We start from the raw sequence: 16972 nt of genomic DNA on the forward strand, positions 1-16972 counted from the left end.
ACCAGTAGGAAATCATGTGGTGGTTTGGGGAAAACTCCTGCATAAACATATGACCATGTCTATCTCCCACAGGTGACTTTTATGGCTATTAATTAATTTTTTTACTGAGTCTGACATCATACTCACTCTCTTCTACTTTCTTGCATTTCACCAAGATGTGGAAGTATTTTTATCAATCTCATCCCCTTCAAATAATAATTCAGTTACAAAACCTGACACAATAGATGTACTTTAAAAAGTGATTATTGTTGATTCAGTTCTCACCCTAATGAGAAGACTTACTACTTCTGTCAGAGTACTTTGGGGAACAATTGCTTAAAATAGATTCAGAATATGATTTTATATAATAAATAGTATCAGCTCCCCCTTAAAAGCGGATATCTGCAGCTTACCTTGCTGCAGATTCTTATTTCAAACAACTGTTCCATTTTTCATCAGCTGAACAACTACCTGATCCAGAGCTCAATAGAGAGAAACAGTTCTCGTTGATCAAAGCAATAACGATTACTACCTGTACAGGCCCAGCTATTTATGTCAATATATCAATTTTCTCCCCCTTAGCTGAACTTTACACGGTTAATTTTTCTTTTCCTCCTCTTCATCTCCTGTATATTGGTCTCCTATGAAGACATTGTCTACTCAGAGGTGACTGAATTGAATTAGGCAGCTGTAGCACCTCCTTGCGCTGTCAAAACCACAATAGATGGTACCTGTCAATACACTGGGAAAGGGTTTTAAACTCTGATGTTCTTTTAATTGCCTGCTGGCTAGATCTCTGTCTTGCAGTCTGGGTAGTCTGGAGGGACAAAATAAAAAAAACCAAACACACAAGAAAGGCAAACAAACAAAAAAAAAGAAATATTTATTTACTTGGGTTTCTTCCATCCTGTAATACTAATTGGAAAAGAAAACAGTGGATGGATGTAATATGACCAATTGGAGTTTGGATTTGTAATTAGAAGGCACTTAGTGGTCCAGTCTCCAAATATGTGGATTTATTTATTTACCTGTTCTGAAAAGTCAATCTGAGAAAATTTATCAGCTTTCTCCTTTTTGTTTTCTTTCCTGTGGGTTAAGCATTTTCCGAGAAGAAAAAGGCCAGCAGAAAATATTTGTGTGGAAAAGTGGCCCCTGGGTCAACTGTCAAGAGTTTAGAAGGTGATTTGCTTGGGTTGGCTGCCCCGAGGCTTGTCTGCTCTGGGAGAAGGGGCAGCTTTGTATGGAGGGGAAAAAAGACCCTTGAATTTTCCTATTTATTTTGTTAAGTAGAAAAAAAAAGATTAGAAAGGTGCAAAACATCCAGATCTTTTAGGATTCAGGCGCTAGCAACAAAAATGCTCACATATCCCATGCCTATCACTTTCCTTGAGCTGCTAACACAATGCGGATTGTACAGTTTCTACTTAAAAATGGAGTTTAAAAAAACCAAACAAACAAAAAATAAAACACAAAAAAAAAGGAACCCCAAAGAAACAAAACCCCCAGAACTCTTGGGCTGTATGGCAAAGGTATGTAGTATAACTAGAGGTTTCCAATGCTTTCCTCTATGGTATAGTCAGGTCTACTTTTCTGCCGAGAACAAAATGTCACTTTTGTGAAAGGAGGGGAAAAAAAAGTAGCACCGTGCAGCAGTAGGAAAAGATTTTCATGACAATTCAGAATTAACTATGTAATACTTTACTCTGAAATTGGAAAGTAATAAGTTGCTAGTAGCAATTTTTAGTTTAATGACATGATATGTCATGGTATCACTTTTACTCTAATTTTAGAAACTGTATCACCTGTCTGTGTTTCTCCATTAAAATCAGGACAAGTATCCCTGATTTAAATATTGAAAAACCAGTAGTACTAGATCTCTTCTGGGATCCACTTTTTTAATAATTAGCAAGACTCCGTTGGATTATATGAGAGGGAAAAGAATGACTTTGCCTTTTCATTCTGCACTTTTCAACCTTAAAATGAGTATCCAAATCTGTATGCAAGAGTCCCAGCTCTCTCATAGCAGGTTTATAGTTCAGTTATACAAAGCAGCTCAGCTCTTCCTAGTGCTGGGGAGATGATTTTCATCCCATTGCGCTTACTAGTGAACCACAGGTATAAAAAAGTAGATATGGAGGCACAAAAATTGTCATTTAATATATTCCTCTGGCCCATAACAGGTAGAACGCCATGTCCTTTGTAACAGACGCTCATTTAACCCATTTTTAAAGGCCTCTAGGGATAGAGATTTCCTTTATACAACCCATTCCAGTGCTTGACTCTCAGGTCATTACACTGTGCCTTTTAGAAACCCCCACCCCCATAAAATTTAGTGGCCCTAAACAGAAATGATCTTTTTCCTCTCTGTCTGAAGTTGATTTTGATAGATAATTGTATGAAATAAATTTATTCAGTGCCTTGCTCTGCAATAAAGAATCATTGCATGTTAAAAAAAATCCTGAAAGAGCCAAACAGTAAAATGAGTAAAAATAACTCAATAGGGGAGTCAGTCTTACTTCTGTCATCATCTCTATTGGACCCTTTCTCCAGGCAGGCAGCATCTCCTGTGAAATATTATGACACCTCATTCAGACGGTATTCAATAATGAGTTATAAAATTGTTTGTCTTTGTTATGTAGCCCAGGGTGATAAAGGAATGAGGTGGGCCATCAGAAATAATGTTCCTTTTTGCCGGAAGCAGTCTTTTTGCCCAAAAAGTTTTTGCATCCATTTCCCCCCTCCCCCGTGGGATTGTGTATATTTTCAATTATTAATTTCAATCTAAAATGTGTTAAATATATATTTTAAAATAAAACCCTGAAGGTTAATTTAAATGTAGCTATTCTACTCTGCTCTTGTTATTCTGAAAATCTGGCCACTTCTTTGCCCTGAGCGGGCATTTACAGCAACAGAGCACAACCACCCTGTTCTCCCAGTTACCGTTACCTAGCACGGCTTTATAATGTAACATGACGTAATCTAATAAAGCATAATGTTGCTTGTCAAAAAAAGAGTATCAAATAAGATCACTAAGATCAGGTGTTTGGCATACATTTAGATTGCTAATATACACTTAGGAATAGTATGACTATTTAACAGATGGTATATTTGCTAACTTCAGTGTTTCTGCAGAGATCTATAAATAAATTATCACCTAGTTCCTACATAATTCCTTCCTTTCTTTGTCTGTATTTGTCTCCCTTTACAAATGAGCTCTCTCCCTCTCAGCATTGCTCTCAGCTGTGAGTTTTAACAAAAACCCAACTTTTTGCCAGCCCTGTGCTTGTTGGCGGATTACTATTTGTATAGCACAATTAATCAGCTGGATGTGATAATGAGGTCATTTAGGCTAAGCAAGATGTTCAGGTGAACAAGTGATTCCTCACCGTGAAGAGTGGAAATATATGGACTCAGCTGTGTGTGGCAAGAAGTTGTCATCTTGGGCTGGGAACATTTGCAGACCTAAGTGAGAAAGGTGTGTGCTCAGAGCAAGCAAAACATGGCATTTTGCGGAAACGAAATTAGAGAATGGCATGGTTTTCTCTGATGTAAGTGGGGATACTTGAGGTCAAGGAGGGTTTCAACTCCAAGGAGGAATGGGGAAGAGGAATGGGCCAGAGCTTTTTTCAGCTGGTGTAAGTCAATAGCACCTCTTTGGGGTCAAGGAAATTATGCTGATTTATGGCAGCGAAGGATATGCCCTGCAAGTCTTTGTGGTAGATATTAAATTACAATAAAAATAGAAGGTGGGAAGAACAGCATTTTTGGATGAGGATGACCATTGGTGTAGCTTTCTTTAGTACAGAGCTGCTATCGAGAGAAGGCAAGGAAACCCACGATGGTGGGTGAGGTGTTTACTTGCAGCGATGATTTATGGAGATAGGAACAAATGTAACTGATACACACAAATATTTCCTACCTAAGTACTTGTATTAATTAATAGCCTAGTTAATAGTTTCAGCTAAAGAGTGTTTTTTTTCTTCAGTGTTTTAAAGCTCAGCACTGACCTAATTCTTGATTGTATCATGAAAATATATCTCCTTATTTCCTCACCACCTCTGTTACCCACACATCTGTGCACGTTTTTTAATATAAAACTGCCTTAGAAGTGTTAGAGTGGTAGGTTTAACTTGCACAACAGAATGTGTGAAGGCATGGTCAGTTCTCCTGCGATTAGGGAACTCCTTCATAAGTATGTCTGATGGGAACAAAAACCTAATCGCAAGTAACAACTCATTCATTTCAACCTCCTAATTGTGTGTTTGATATTCCTTAAACTGCTCGGGGGTAGGTGTAGCACTTCCAAACCAGTCCATTTTAAGAACAAGCATAGGACATCTCTGTATTACTGACAAGCAAAAAGGAAAACTGGCGCATTTTAATATATGAAATTGTTACAGACAATCAGAGAAAGTCCAATTTATCACCTTGCATAATTACTAACAGTTCATCTGAATTAATGTAATTTCATGCTTTCTTGAGCTTTTGATTTTTTATAAATGTTTTGTCATTACATAATCCCAAATATTATAGTTGTAATTACTTGTTATTGAAATGTGCAATGAATGTTAAGGCATTAGTAGTAAGAGCACTTTACAAGTTAGCTGTGCTCCTGAGGACAAATCAATAACATTTTTCACATTTTCATGTGGCTGTGTCAAATTGTGATATATCACATCTGTTTCACTCTCTTCTGTTTCTCTTATTGGCGATGATATATTGCATTAAGATCGGTGATACTGGATGTGATGTATCACAATAGAAATTCTTTCACAGGGAAACGGGATAAAAATTACAACCTCAGCAGTTTAAAAGAAGTTATGATTTGCTATAAGCATTTTTAACACTTGTGTTAAGAGCTGGCAATTAGTCACCTTCGGCTGTGACTGATGAATTAAGGGGCCCGTTGGTCAGCGTGGGTCTGAGTTCAATGTCTGATCCAGAGGAATCAGGTTTGTTATAGCTGCAAATAGGTAAACTGGAACTTATTGGATCTTTTAAATTATCTTGGATTCAGGGAGGACCCATACTTGGCCAGAGTTTGGTTTTTTGTTCCTTGTTCTTGCACATATGAGAAGTCCCAAACTTTTGTTTGCCTGAAACACTTTTAGACGCAGACTGTGCCCGTTGCCAAAAGGCTGTGGTCCTCTGTTCGGACTGCTCCACAAGACCTCCTGCACATCTAGCCATGCCTCTTGCTTCTCACTATTGTTGTACAGCATTGTCTTGTAGGAGGCTAGTACCAACCTCTTGCAGCTTGGCTACCAATAGGGTGTGTTATGGAAATATCTCTCTTTCTCCAGATACCTCCCAAAGGAATGGCTAATCTCATTTCCTGCAACTTTCACTGGAAAGTAAACTTTCTTCAGCTTTCAGAACTGCGGTAAACTTGCTAAACCAGCCTTCTGACAGTTCCTTTGTCTTGATAATAGTGTCAATACATTAATCTTTTCCTTTTACCATCTAATCTCAATTTTTTTAAACGTTCTAATTGATTTTCTATGAATTCAATTCTGAGATTAAGAGCTGTGTTATCTCTAATTAAGGTGTCTGAAAGCTGCTTAGCATTTCCCATTTCCTGATTTTTAAACACTTGTGTTTTCCACTAAACACCTACTAAGTTCTTCTGCTCCTTCCCTATTTAAAGTACATGTGAGCCTCTGCTTTGTCAGTGTTGTAACATCCCAGGGTCTGTAGGACTTGGAGCTGCTTCAGCCAGGACAAGCCTGGGCAACACTTGAGTGTCTCTTTTCACTAGGACAGGTTAAAAATCAACTCTAATTCCCGCTTTTCTTCTAGTTTTTCCACCTGAGGTGAACACTGCATCCAACCCTGGTTAAAAGAGAAAGTTGCCCCCTCCTTCCCCCCAAAACAAGGCCAACAGGAACGCCCTGCTGCCACTCTCGCCCCAAAGCCCTTGCTCCTCTGCCCGGTGGAGCCGCCTGCCAAACCGAGAGGGAAAAGCACAATCACTGGGTCTTGCCCTTCTCCAAAGCTGCATAATCACCCAAGGACCTTCATCAGTGCTCCTTTATTTAGTTAAATTGCTTTGGAGCTTCTAAGGGGAGAGGACCTGTAATTTACACATTAGGATGCACATGGGCCCCAGGACTTCAATTCAGCTTAAATGGTATGAATAGCCAACCCAGGCACTAATTTTCAAGGTGGGGAACAATAATTTCTGCCACAGCCTGATTGTCTTTTTCAATTAAAGAGTGAAAATGCCCTTTACAAAGTAATATCAGGCTTCTCTAGAGGAAAAAATGGAAGGTCACAATTAAATTAAACTGGGAGAGTGAGGGGGGGAAAAAAATCCTTAGCTGACTCGATTTTTGTTCATGCACCAAGAAACCCAGAGCAAAGAAACATATGCTGTGAAGCTGTAGTGCTGGTCTACATCTGCTTTTTGTTATTTTTTCCCCTTTTACAGAGTTAGCAGCATAAAACATTAAAGCTCTCTTCTGAGCAGAACATATAGGACTTGCACTGAGCAGTAAGTGTTGATGCAGCCTTAGGGCTCTTACTCTAAACCCTATCTGCAGGCCAGAAGCATATCTGAGGATCTGACCCCCTCAAAGGGAGGGGGACGTAAGAAATATATTTTTAATATTTTATATTCCTGAACAGTTTTCTCACTTGTCACAGCAGAGTTCATTTGTCACCTGTCATCGCAGAGTCACTTTGCCGTCTGCACGAGTTTTCTCCAGATTGGAGTGCTCTTAAAAACAGATTTCTCTCCCCAGCCTAGATCTCATGGGCCAGATTTATCCCTGCCAGAACTACACTGATTTGACTGACTTATATCGAAGATGGCCCTGGCCCCCTGTGTCAAACTACATCTTGGCAGGGGTGTTAACACTTATCCAAACCTGGCTGCTTTCATTTATATTTTCCCCTGCTCCTGCAGCGACCTGGTTTCCCAGGGTGCGTGGAGATGGTTCGTGAGCTTGCCTTTTCCCCTGGACCTTGACCTTGTTGGCATCGAGCAGCCATACCCCAGGTCCTGCAGAGAGCCCCTTTTGCCTCCATCGTCCAGGGTCCTGCTGGGTCCCTCTCGTTAAACACCCCACAGTCCCACTTCAGGCGATTAACTTCTTTTTATAATGGCTCTACCAACAATATGATAATCTGCACTCGTAATATGTACAATAAAAAAATGGCAAGGAAGAGAGGGCTCTTATGGACTGCTGGAAGTGTGCAACAAGCATGTCCAGGCATATTTCAGCCCTTCCCAAATTCTTGCCCAGCCCTTTGGAGATCTCGATCCAGTATAGAACTACTTCCTGCAGAAGTACCTTGGGTAATCCCCAGACACCACTGCTTTACCTCGTCACTGCAGCTGCAAGCCATCAAAGTCTTCCTTCCAACAGGAATGTCAAGATCTACCCATGTGACTGATGTAAAGGATTTTTGAATGTGAATCTTGTAAGTGGGATTTCAGGTGTACTATATGTTATTAGTTGTTCTTTCAGTAGCAATAGGAAATAAATATTTACAACATGGTGCATTCTTCTGTACCAGATGTGGCCTGGTGATTGAGAAAGGCTGTCCCTGTGGCCTTATGCCTTCATGCTGTGGAAAGTACCAACGACACACAGCGTTCCTCTTTTTTTCAACATAAGCTATGGAACAGGGGAGTTTATCTTGTACCCTGAAACCTTTGTGTTAGACAACCTTCACTGCAAATATAACTAATCAATTTCATTATTTCTATTCAAAAAGCCGGTCATTTATTCTGAAGGATTTAATTTGGTAATTTTTTTCCTTGCAAGCCTCCACCTGAAACTTTTTTATGTCACACCAAAGAATGAAGAAGCTCATGTGGACATTATAGATATTTCATTCAATAATTTATTGGAATCTAAGTCATATTGTCTGCAATGAAAGCAGAGCAGATAAAAAGAAAATCACCCAGACTACAAATATAGACTGGGTTTATCCCTCAAAAATATTAAATTTTATCAATCAGAATCTAGCAGCTCTGGGACCTGCAGATGCTTTGTTACCTACCATATCTCAATCACATATATTGCTTTTCCAATACAGCTTGCAATGGGCTGATTTAGGATAAACACTTTTATAGGAACTGCCGAATAGTAAGTAATATATAACTAAAAGATAATCTGCAAATACTTATACATTCCCTATTATACTTTATCTGACTAGCTCACTGTCTGTAACGCTCCTTACAACATCTCTGTAATGTATGTCTCCATTTCACAGATAAATAATTCCCCACACAAGAGGAGTGAGAGCCTCCTCTTATAATAAAAATTTAAGCAACTAACCTAATGGAATAAACCAGCTTTAACAAAGTGTCCTGATACAGCATGGCCTTGAACATGGTGGTGAAGTACTCTGAGATGTTTGAAACCATTTGAGAGAGAGAAAAGTCCACCTTGGGGTTCTGATGCTGCTCCGCCTGCTACAATGTTATGTAAAAAAGGGATGTTGCTACCATTGGCTCCGGTTTGTGCGTTTGATGACGGGGAGGTCATGGCTGCATTTGCTGTTGGTGGACATCAGCAGACAGAGCAGACTCAAACCTTTAGGGAAGGATGGAGAAAGCAAAACCCCTTTGTTATGTAGACATACTCATGCCTTCTGGTTTTAAGATTCCAGACTGACTTTCCTGTCATCAGGAATGAAGGTTTTATGAGGAGCAGCTGAGGGGGCTGGGGGGGTTTAGCCTGGAGAAGAGGGGGCTGAGGGGAGCCCTTCTCGCTCTCTGCAGCTGCCTGAGAGGGGCTGGAGTGAGGGGGGGGCTGGTCTCTGCTCCCAAGTCACCAGTGACAGGACGAGAGGGAACGGCCTCAGGCTGCGTCAGGGGAGGTTTAGGTTGGATGTGAGGGAAAATGTCTTCCCTGCCAGAGCGGTCAGGCCCTGGCACAGGCTGCCCAGAGAGGTGGGGGAGTCGCCGTCCCTGGGGGTATTTAAAAGATGTGTAGATGCAGCACTTGAGGTTTAGGAGGCCTGGGGGTGTTGGTTTGGCTGTTGGACTTGATGATCCCAGAGGTCTTTTCCAACCTTAATGATTCTACGAATGTCTGGTTATTTGCATAATCCTATTCTTGTAGGATTCTGGGAAGCCTGCCGTATGAGGAAAGGCTGAGAGAACTGGGTTTGTTCAGCCTTCAGAAAAGAAGGCTTAGGGGAGACCTTATTACCATGTTCCAGTATGTCAAGGGTGGCTACAAAGATGAAGACTCCCCTTTTACAAGGAGTCACATGGAAAAGATGAGGGCTAATGGGTCCCAGTTACTCCTGGGGAGGTTCCCACTGGGCACGAGAGGATTTTTCACAACGAGAACAATCGGCCACTGGAATTATCTCCCCAGGGAAGTGGTAGATTCCCCAACATTGGACACTTTTTAAGATTCAGCTGGGCAGGGTGCTGGGCCATCTTGCCTAAAAGGTGCTTTTGCCAAGAAAGGTTGGACCAGATGATCTCTGAGGTCCCTTCCAACCTGGTATACTATGATTTTATGATTGTAGTATCTCAGCTTTAAAATAGAAATGCTATTATCACCTTGCCTTGTCCTGTCAGCAGGCAGGTGAAACCCTTCCAGGCTTCCTGCTTCACCACTGTTAAATGGTGGTTGATGGATCCTGCTTTTCCTTAAGTCTGTGAGAGCCTGTGTTTGCGCAGACTTCTGCAGAGAAATAAATACTGGAAAGCTCAACAGAGACACAGAAAGATGAGCTGAACATAGTGAGGTCTTGCAGCATTTTTGAGTGAATAAGCTGCATCACCTATAGCCACTTCTGCAAATGTTCTGCTCAAAGTAGCCTTGAATGAAACACAGTGCCCTGTTTCAGAGTGGCTAGAGCAGCGTACAGACCCCTTACAGCAATGCGCTTCAGGTTCTTGCCATGTTTTTCCTAACTTTGTGAAGAAACTATGTGAAGAAGGGGAAAAAAAGAAAATATGCCTGAGGCTGCTGGGTCTGCTCCATGGAGAGCATCCATTAAAGACAGACCTTGATGTAGACTCCCACTATGGGGAACTGCTGCGGAGAGTGCTGGAGCATTGGGACAAAGTGTCCATAGCAATCAGAACTGATAAATGAAAGTTCCGTTTCCTTTTACTACAGGCAGAATTTTGTCAGAATATGGGCTTTATTTCCAAGTAATAAACTGAATTCTTGGTATATTTACTGTAACTCGTTCTGTTCAGAAGCTTACACTCCACCCACCCGTACAGAGGTAGAGGCAGGTACTGCTGCTGTAGTTATGCTGGATTCCTTAACTGTGGTTAAAAGTCCAAAAGGCAATTCTGAGCTGTGAGCCTATTTAGTGACATAAGGAGACATGACAGTTGTAGCTCCATCCTCCGGAAAGGATTGACCTGCATGGAGTGTTGCTACTCCAGGTTGCATTTTTGTTCTCGCCTGCTCACGGGAAGATGCAGACTGTGAGGTGTTGCCGGGATCAGCAGGAGGGCTGTGCGGAGCCTAGGAAGGACACTGTTTGCTGTCTGATTCTCCACATATCTGCAGGTTGAGATATGTTTCTGCATTATATAAAATATATATAGTTATGTATACCATATCAAACAGAGAGGTAGGCTTAACGCATTACTTAGCATTTGTAGGTTAGAGAATGATGTGAACAGAGGCAAGTCTAGGACTTAACCTGAAGTGTCCCTATAGAGGATAAGGGAGCGCAATAAATGAAGTAAAACTTTGGGGGCTGTATCTTTGATGGTGACCTGCTTCTGCCACTGGAAAGCCGAGCTCTTCCTCCTGTTTGCCCTTCAGCTATCAGCTGGCCATCCCCGAGTGCCTGCTGAACACTCACTTGAGAAGCATATACCTCCTTTTGAAACAGAAAGAAGTTCTTGCAGTATAAGCTGCTAGGCAGCACCATCAGTATGCCGGCCCTCGCGTGCGGTGATGAATTAACAATCAGTTTAAAGACCCAGCGAGCTTTACTCAAGGTGGTAGTTACAACACCTAGCACACCTTTTAATCAAATGCAGTTGTTACAGAGGGATTTCTGGACACGCACAGCACCACAATACAACCAATCCTGATGTATATGTGCCATTTAGACTAAAATTCATGCATGCCCAGACTTTGCAAATTCAGCCTATCTGATCTAAGTGTATTGATTTTTCTATTTTCTGTTTCAAAGCGTATACTACAAGTAAAAAGGGTTATGACATTTTGAGGCATGCTATATTGCTTTGTGATGTTTCTGTAATTTGTGTGCAGTGAAAGGTAAATAACATGATGAAGTAATCAGAGGAGAAGTGGGCTTTCATGCTAGCTGAGCACCTCAGACAGTCGCTCTAACAGGGCTTTGCTAATGCTCAGACTGTCGTGATCTAGCGAAGACTAAATGGGCTTGATTGCTTTTAATATATTTCCCCTGAAACAGTTAAATGCTAATGATGGACTCCTATTTTATGTTTCAGAATGGAAAAAATTCTGTCCAGGAGGAATTATTGCCTCTTTAATTTGTTATTTCAGCAAAACTGTGTCATCTTCTGTCTAGCTGACAAAAAGCACGTGAGAGCACTTGGGAGCTGCAGATTTTATTCCAAGTGCTCCAGCACTATCCCTCTCATCCACGCTGCCACCAGCATGTCATCGCTGGCCAAGAGGAGGGAGGACATGTGTGTAGAGAAAAATGCTATTGAAAATAAACACCAAGCAAAACCCCTGATCTCCCCTTTGAAAAACACGAGAATGTGGTTGCAGCCAAAAAAATGCCAAAGAAAAATCCTTCCTTGGTCTGTAGCAGTGGGGGAAACTTTTAAATATGTGGTCTAATGTCTTCCACTGCATGCCCTCCTGTGTGGTTCAGGACAAACTGACTAATCCTATTCATGAATTTAAATTGTTGTCATTGTTTCTCTGAATTAATGATTAATAATGGGGGCCTGAGGCCTGAGAAAGCCGCAATCATCGCAACTGTCTATTAGCGATGGTAGAACAATTTGCCTGAGAGTCTAAGATCCCTAGGCAACTAGATGTTTTCAGTTAATACTGAATTTTCTGGATTTATGCCCTGAATAGTTATGAATTAGGTTCACACATGATTCTTCTTCATGGTGGAGTACTTTTTTTACCTAGTTTATTTAATTGCATTTCTTGTTTCTCTCCCTTATCTCAATGTCTCTGTTACAGACACGTATGAGTACTAAAAGAATTAACAAGAGGCCTGGACAGACTGTTTTACTGCAGCTAGTTATGGGGATTTCCCTCAAGACCAGTTGTTTACACACAGTTACTTTTACTTAAAACTGACAAAATAATTAAAACAAATCCCCTGTGTGCCTTGGGATAGATTTTGGGTTGAAGCCATATTTAAGCAGCTCTCTACAACAGGTTTTCGTTTGCCTTTTGAAGGCATGAAATGCAATTTAGATGCTCTTTATTAATAAAAATAACTTTTTGCAAAACACCTCATTAATATGCATATAAATGCATCTTGGCACCACGGAATAGGAGAAACCCCCAGTTTTACTGATCAAAACACTTCTTTAAACCTGGATGCTTTTTTCTTTTGTGAGTTTTGTATGTGACTGAGATCCCGGGCCTTGGTGAAGCCGTGGTGGCTTCAGGAGGTGGCTCCGCTGGCGGCGGGGCTCAGGGCAGCTGCTTCACCAGAGGTGTGTGCTCTGATGTGCGTGCAGGAGAAGCAAAACCTGTGACATCTGGGAAGCTCGTGCACAAGCATTTTCACTTTGGTTTGGAAACCAAGTTGCGTAAAACCTGAAGGAAAACCTTCCATGTCCCCATGTCTTTCTTCAAGCTGTCTCTCCTGCATAGTTCACCAAGATGAATTCCCCATGGGATTGCCTTTGACCTTCCCTGTAGCTAGAGGTGAAGTGTTATTGGTGACCTTGCGTTGGATGTCAATACTGAACTTGAAGAGGGGAAAGTACCCTCTGGGTGGGAGGTTGTGACTCGGGAGCAAAGCTCAAAACTCAAACCCGCGTGGGTCTGTGCCAGGCTCTGGCTACGCAAGCTGGGATCTGACACCAATGCTTTTTAACCAGGCTGAAGATCCAGATCAGGAACTCCAGCTCTTGCAAAACACACGTTTGCTTTTCAAAATGTACTGCTTGCTGGATAGCAAGAGACGCACAGGATTTATAGGGAGCTTTCAACTTTATTTATGACAAAACAAACCTTCGCCAGGAAGTACGAATAACATATGACTGCTAATGCATTTATGTGCTCTTGCTCTGCTCTCTCTCACTGATGCTGTCTCTCATTTTCAGCTTGTAGCTTTAATAATCTATGCCACTTCCTTCTGTACAATATTCCTCCCGCAGCTTTCATTTGACAGCTCTGTTTTTAATAGAGGATAAGCATGAAACTCCAGCTGAATCTGAAGACATATTTCTAATCTCATACCGCATTTATTTTGCTACTCGGAGGCCTCGCTATCTTGAACAAAGGAGAAAGTATTTTTCACCTATTAAGTTGAGATGTACAATAGGTTTCCAGAGGTATCGTTAATTCAAACTCAGAGGTAGTTACCTTGTAGTAAAAAGACAAATAAGCGTAAGCCTCGTTACTTGGATAATAGGCTTGATTCATGTTTTTATCATGGTGATGGCAATAATATTCCAGACGGCCCCACTTGGGGAAAAGTCCCATTATGTTAGGTATCGAATGAAAGTGTCATAATATCAACGTGCCTGCCTGGATTTTAAGATATAGCCTGAAGTATTGGTTGAAACAAAGAAGTCAATTGGATGGCAACATAAAAATAAGAAATAAGAAAATGTTAACTGTGTAGTAACTGATTCAAGGTAATTTGTTCCACTAGTCTCGTCATTATAATGTTTTCCACGTACTATGTTTTTTTTCTCTTGTAAGACAAGTTAAAACTCCTAGTTTCACAGCGATGCTACTAAATTGAAGCATTTTCCTGTATGTTTGTGTTTGCCAATGTAAATGACAACCTTCAATTTGACTGTCCTCTCTCTTCTGTGTGGGAAAGGATGTAAAAGTCTGTCACCGTTAATGAAAAAGTAGCGTGCTTCTTGAATATGGGATATATTTACCGTTATAATGGTTGCTGTTTAGGACTAAAGGAGGGTGCTGGCGTGGGTTTGTCTGCTGCTGCGGACAAACAAGAGCCAACTTTGTCGTGACCTGCTCCCCACGGTAACTTTGGGAAGAGTCTTGGTAGGGGTATGAAGCCTGGGCAGGGGAACTGCTTGATATTTAGCCCATTTTGATTGTTGCATATTGACATGAGACTTCAAGCTCTTCATGTGTTAAGTGCTTCAGAGGGAATGCTTTGCCTGCATGCAGTATTAAAGAACTGGTGTTTAACAGCTGAAAATACTTAATGCCATCAAAGTCCGTTTTCTGGCAAACAGGTCCTCTAGCTGCTAAGCGGCATCAGCTGCACCGCACGGAGACGTGCTTTGTCTCCCACGGGCCAGAAACCACAGGTGATTTCTTCCAGGTTTGCATGTCTGAGGGCAGAGCCCTGGCCCGCAGCCCCACCAGGAGTCTCCAAACCCTTCTCCTTGCAAAGAGTTAAACGAGACAATTTTCCAGAACCAGCTTTGGTCCCACACATGGCTGTGAAATGGTGATAGGTAAACGTAAACATAGAAAACCATGGGAAGGAAGGACAATTAAATACTATGCAAAGGAGCACTGGCCAGATGATCTATTTATACACCCCAGGAGCTGGTGCACCACACCAGCGCGATCCCTATGGGCTGGGAGAACAGGGAATGGGAAACCCAAATGCTTCCAGGAGTTTGAATCAGGGATAGAATTTTCCAGAAAAAAGATGAAATTGTTAAGTAATACGGTATGCTGAACACTATGCCCACCAGAGCCTTCTTTCTTTCACAGATATCCCTGTTTTTCCTTACCCTCCCCCCTTTTTTAATTTTTTGTACCTCTTTTGTGCCTTCATTCGAGGCTATTCCTTTTCTTTAGGTCTTTTCCCAGCTCCGTTCCTGGCTGATCCTGGTTCCTTGGGGATTACAGATTCCATAGACAATTTTTAAGTGGCCATCTAATCTTGCTTCTTTCTAAAATAGGATTTGTTCTGTCGCTCACTAATTTTCACCTCCAGATCTTGAAATATTTTCCCGTACAGGAAGGCTGGCTTGCAAAGATGTTTCAGGGAAAGTGGGAAAATAATGAATCAAAATTTTTGTTTCGATTTGACCACCTCTTGGGAATCAAAAGCTCTTTGAGAAATTCAGGGTAAAACATTATTAAATGAGATACTAGCGATATACCGTTTGATCATCTCTACTAAAAGAGAGTCTGTGAACCATCCTGACCTCTAATGTCTCCTTTGTATAACCCCTGCGACATGAGATTTGCTATGAGAAATGGAACAAGATTAATAATTAATACGTTTGCTGGTGTCTGAAATAGCGACACACGGCTGGCTTTAGACACATCTTTTATTAATGAGGCTTGAAAACAATTGCTTTCTCCCAGCAACAGGCAGCTCAGACCTTTATATTGAAGAAAAAGGAATGAAGGTAATATCTGGGGGTTTTTTGTTGTTGCTGTTGTTGTGTCCATCCCCCGCCCCCTCCCCGCCCCAGGCATTAGGAGAACTCAGTCACCACATAGAAACGCTGTGAAAAAGTTTGTGAAGTTGTGAAGAAGCGAAATGGGGAGCAAGCTTAAAATAAATTTTAAATCATCTCAAGGCAGCATACGTTCTCTACCCAATCAAGCTGAAATATGAACCGTTTCAGAGCATAGCTCACCATTTCGCTCACTCGTGTAAGGGAAAAGAGTGTTTCTTACTCTGTTAACATAACAAAATATCAGTGTGGCCATTAGGGGTACGATGTTTTTGTGGCTCAGTTAGACCTCATTACTCTATAGAAAATAGAAAGCCTAACTTTTTGCAACATTTCCCTCCCCCGGTTGTAACTTCCTGCAAGGTAGCAAAGAAAGCACTGTCTTAAAAGGTGGAAACACCTTTATTAAGTGAAAATAATTGCACGCTTCTTCCTTGACCTTTCAGTTTTCTGAAAGCTGATTTTGTTCCTGAGGGCTAGCGGCCATCAGACGTCTGGTTTTGTTATTAATATTTACTAGGAACAATTTTTCTTTTTTAAGAATAAGCACTGCTGAAGTAAGCTAAACCTTTTGAACAGAGTCACCAATGATACTTTAATTATCCAACAAATTACAGTTCATGTGCAGAATTAATCAGAAAGTAATGCTCTTATAAATATGATCTTCCCAACTTACATGCAAATTGAAGCTTTGCCTTCCTGCTTAGAATTGTTCCAAATGAATTTGTGGCCAAACACTGGTATGTTCCAATATCCTGTTTTTTATGTGGGTTATTGATTGCCAAGCTGCCTCCAACCAACCTGTAGTGATAACTCATGGTAAGATCAATATCTGTGCCATTTTGCTTCCACCTTTGAGGGGAAAAAAATCAAATTATGCTTATAATTTACAGAGCCTATTCATATTTATCTCAAATAGTGTGCTGTAGCATACCTGTAATGATAAAAATGTAGTTAAATATCACAAAATTATATCATTTTTCACGCAAGACTGCTTCTTATATCAATCTTAACGATATCAGTAATTCTGTTCCTTGAAAAATCTTTACTGCTTTTGTGCTAGTCACCAATGTTCATCCAAATGTCTACAAAAAGTAATTATAACTTATTCATACAAACTATGTTATCCATACAATTGAGAGTATGGTATACGCCTCGACTACAGCTACCTTATTTTTTATAATATAAATGCTACCCGAATGTGCTTTACAGTCCTTGCAAATGGTGTCATAAATCTGCTTACAAAAATGATTTGGAGATATAGATCAGGAGGGATTACACTTCAGAGGACAGATGAAAGCAGAGAGAGCAGTTTTTATGCAGCAAGTTTGAGACTGATAATTTAATGATGAGAATGCTGCTATTTTAAAACACAGTTTGTCCCTGGTAGTCCACTAAGTAGAAAATGGGTTGTGTGACTGTGTCTGCAACGTTACATAACTATTTACAAATGTCAGA

At 40.9% G+C, this 16972-nt stretch overlaps 1 protein-coding gene across 1 annotated transcript in view; it reads right to left on the reverse strand.

Annotated features, from left to right (window-relative positions):
• Nucleotides 1-16366, reverse strand: part of LOC135313793 (contactin-6-like) — an 83880-nt gene extending 67514 nt beyond the window's left edge. Inside the window, exon 1 of the mRNA XM_064453442.1 lies at nt 16191-16366. Coding sequence (XP_064309512.1) covers nt 16191-16332 — 142 coding nt within the window. The 5' untranslated portion in view covers nt 16333-16366. The remainder of the gene's footprint in view (nt 1-16190) is intronic.
• Nucleotides 16367-16972: the final 606 nt, after the last annotated feature.

This window comes from Phalacrocorax carbo, chromosome 6 (genome assembly GCF_963921805.1).
Source record: "Phalacrocorax carbo chromosome 6, bPhaCar2.1, whole genome shotgun sequence".
Lineage (NCBI taxonomy): Eukaryota > Metazoa > Chordata > Aves > Suliformes > Phalacrocoracidae > Phalacrocorax > Phalacrocorax carbo.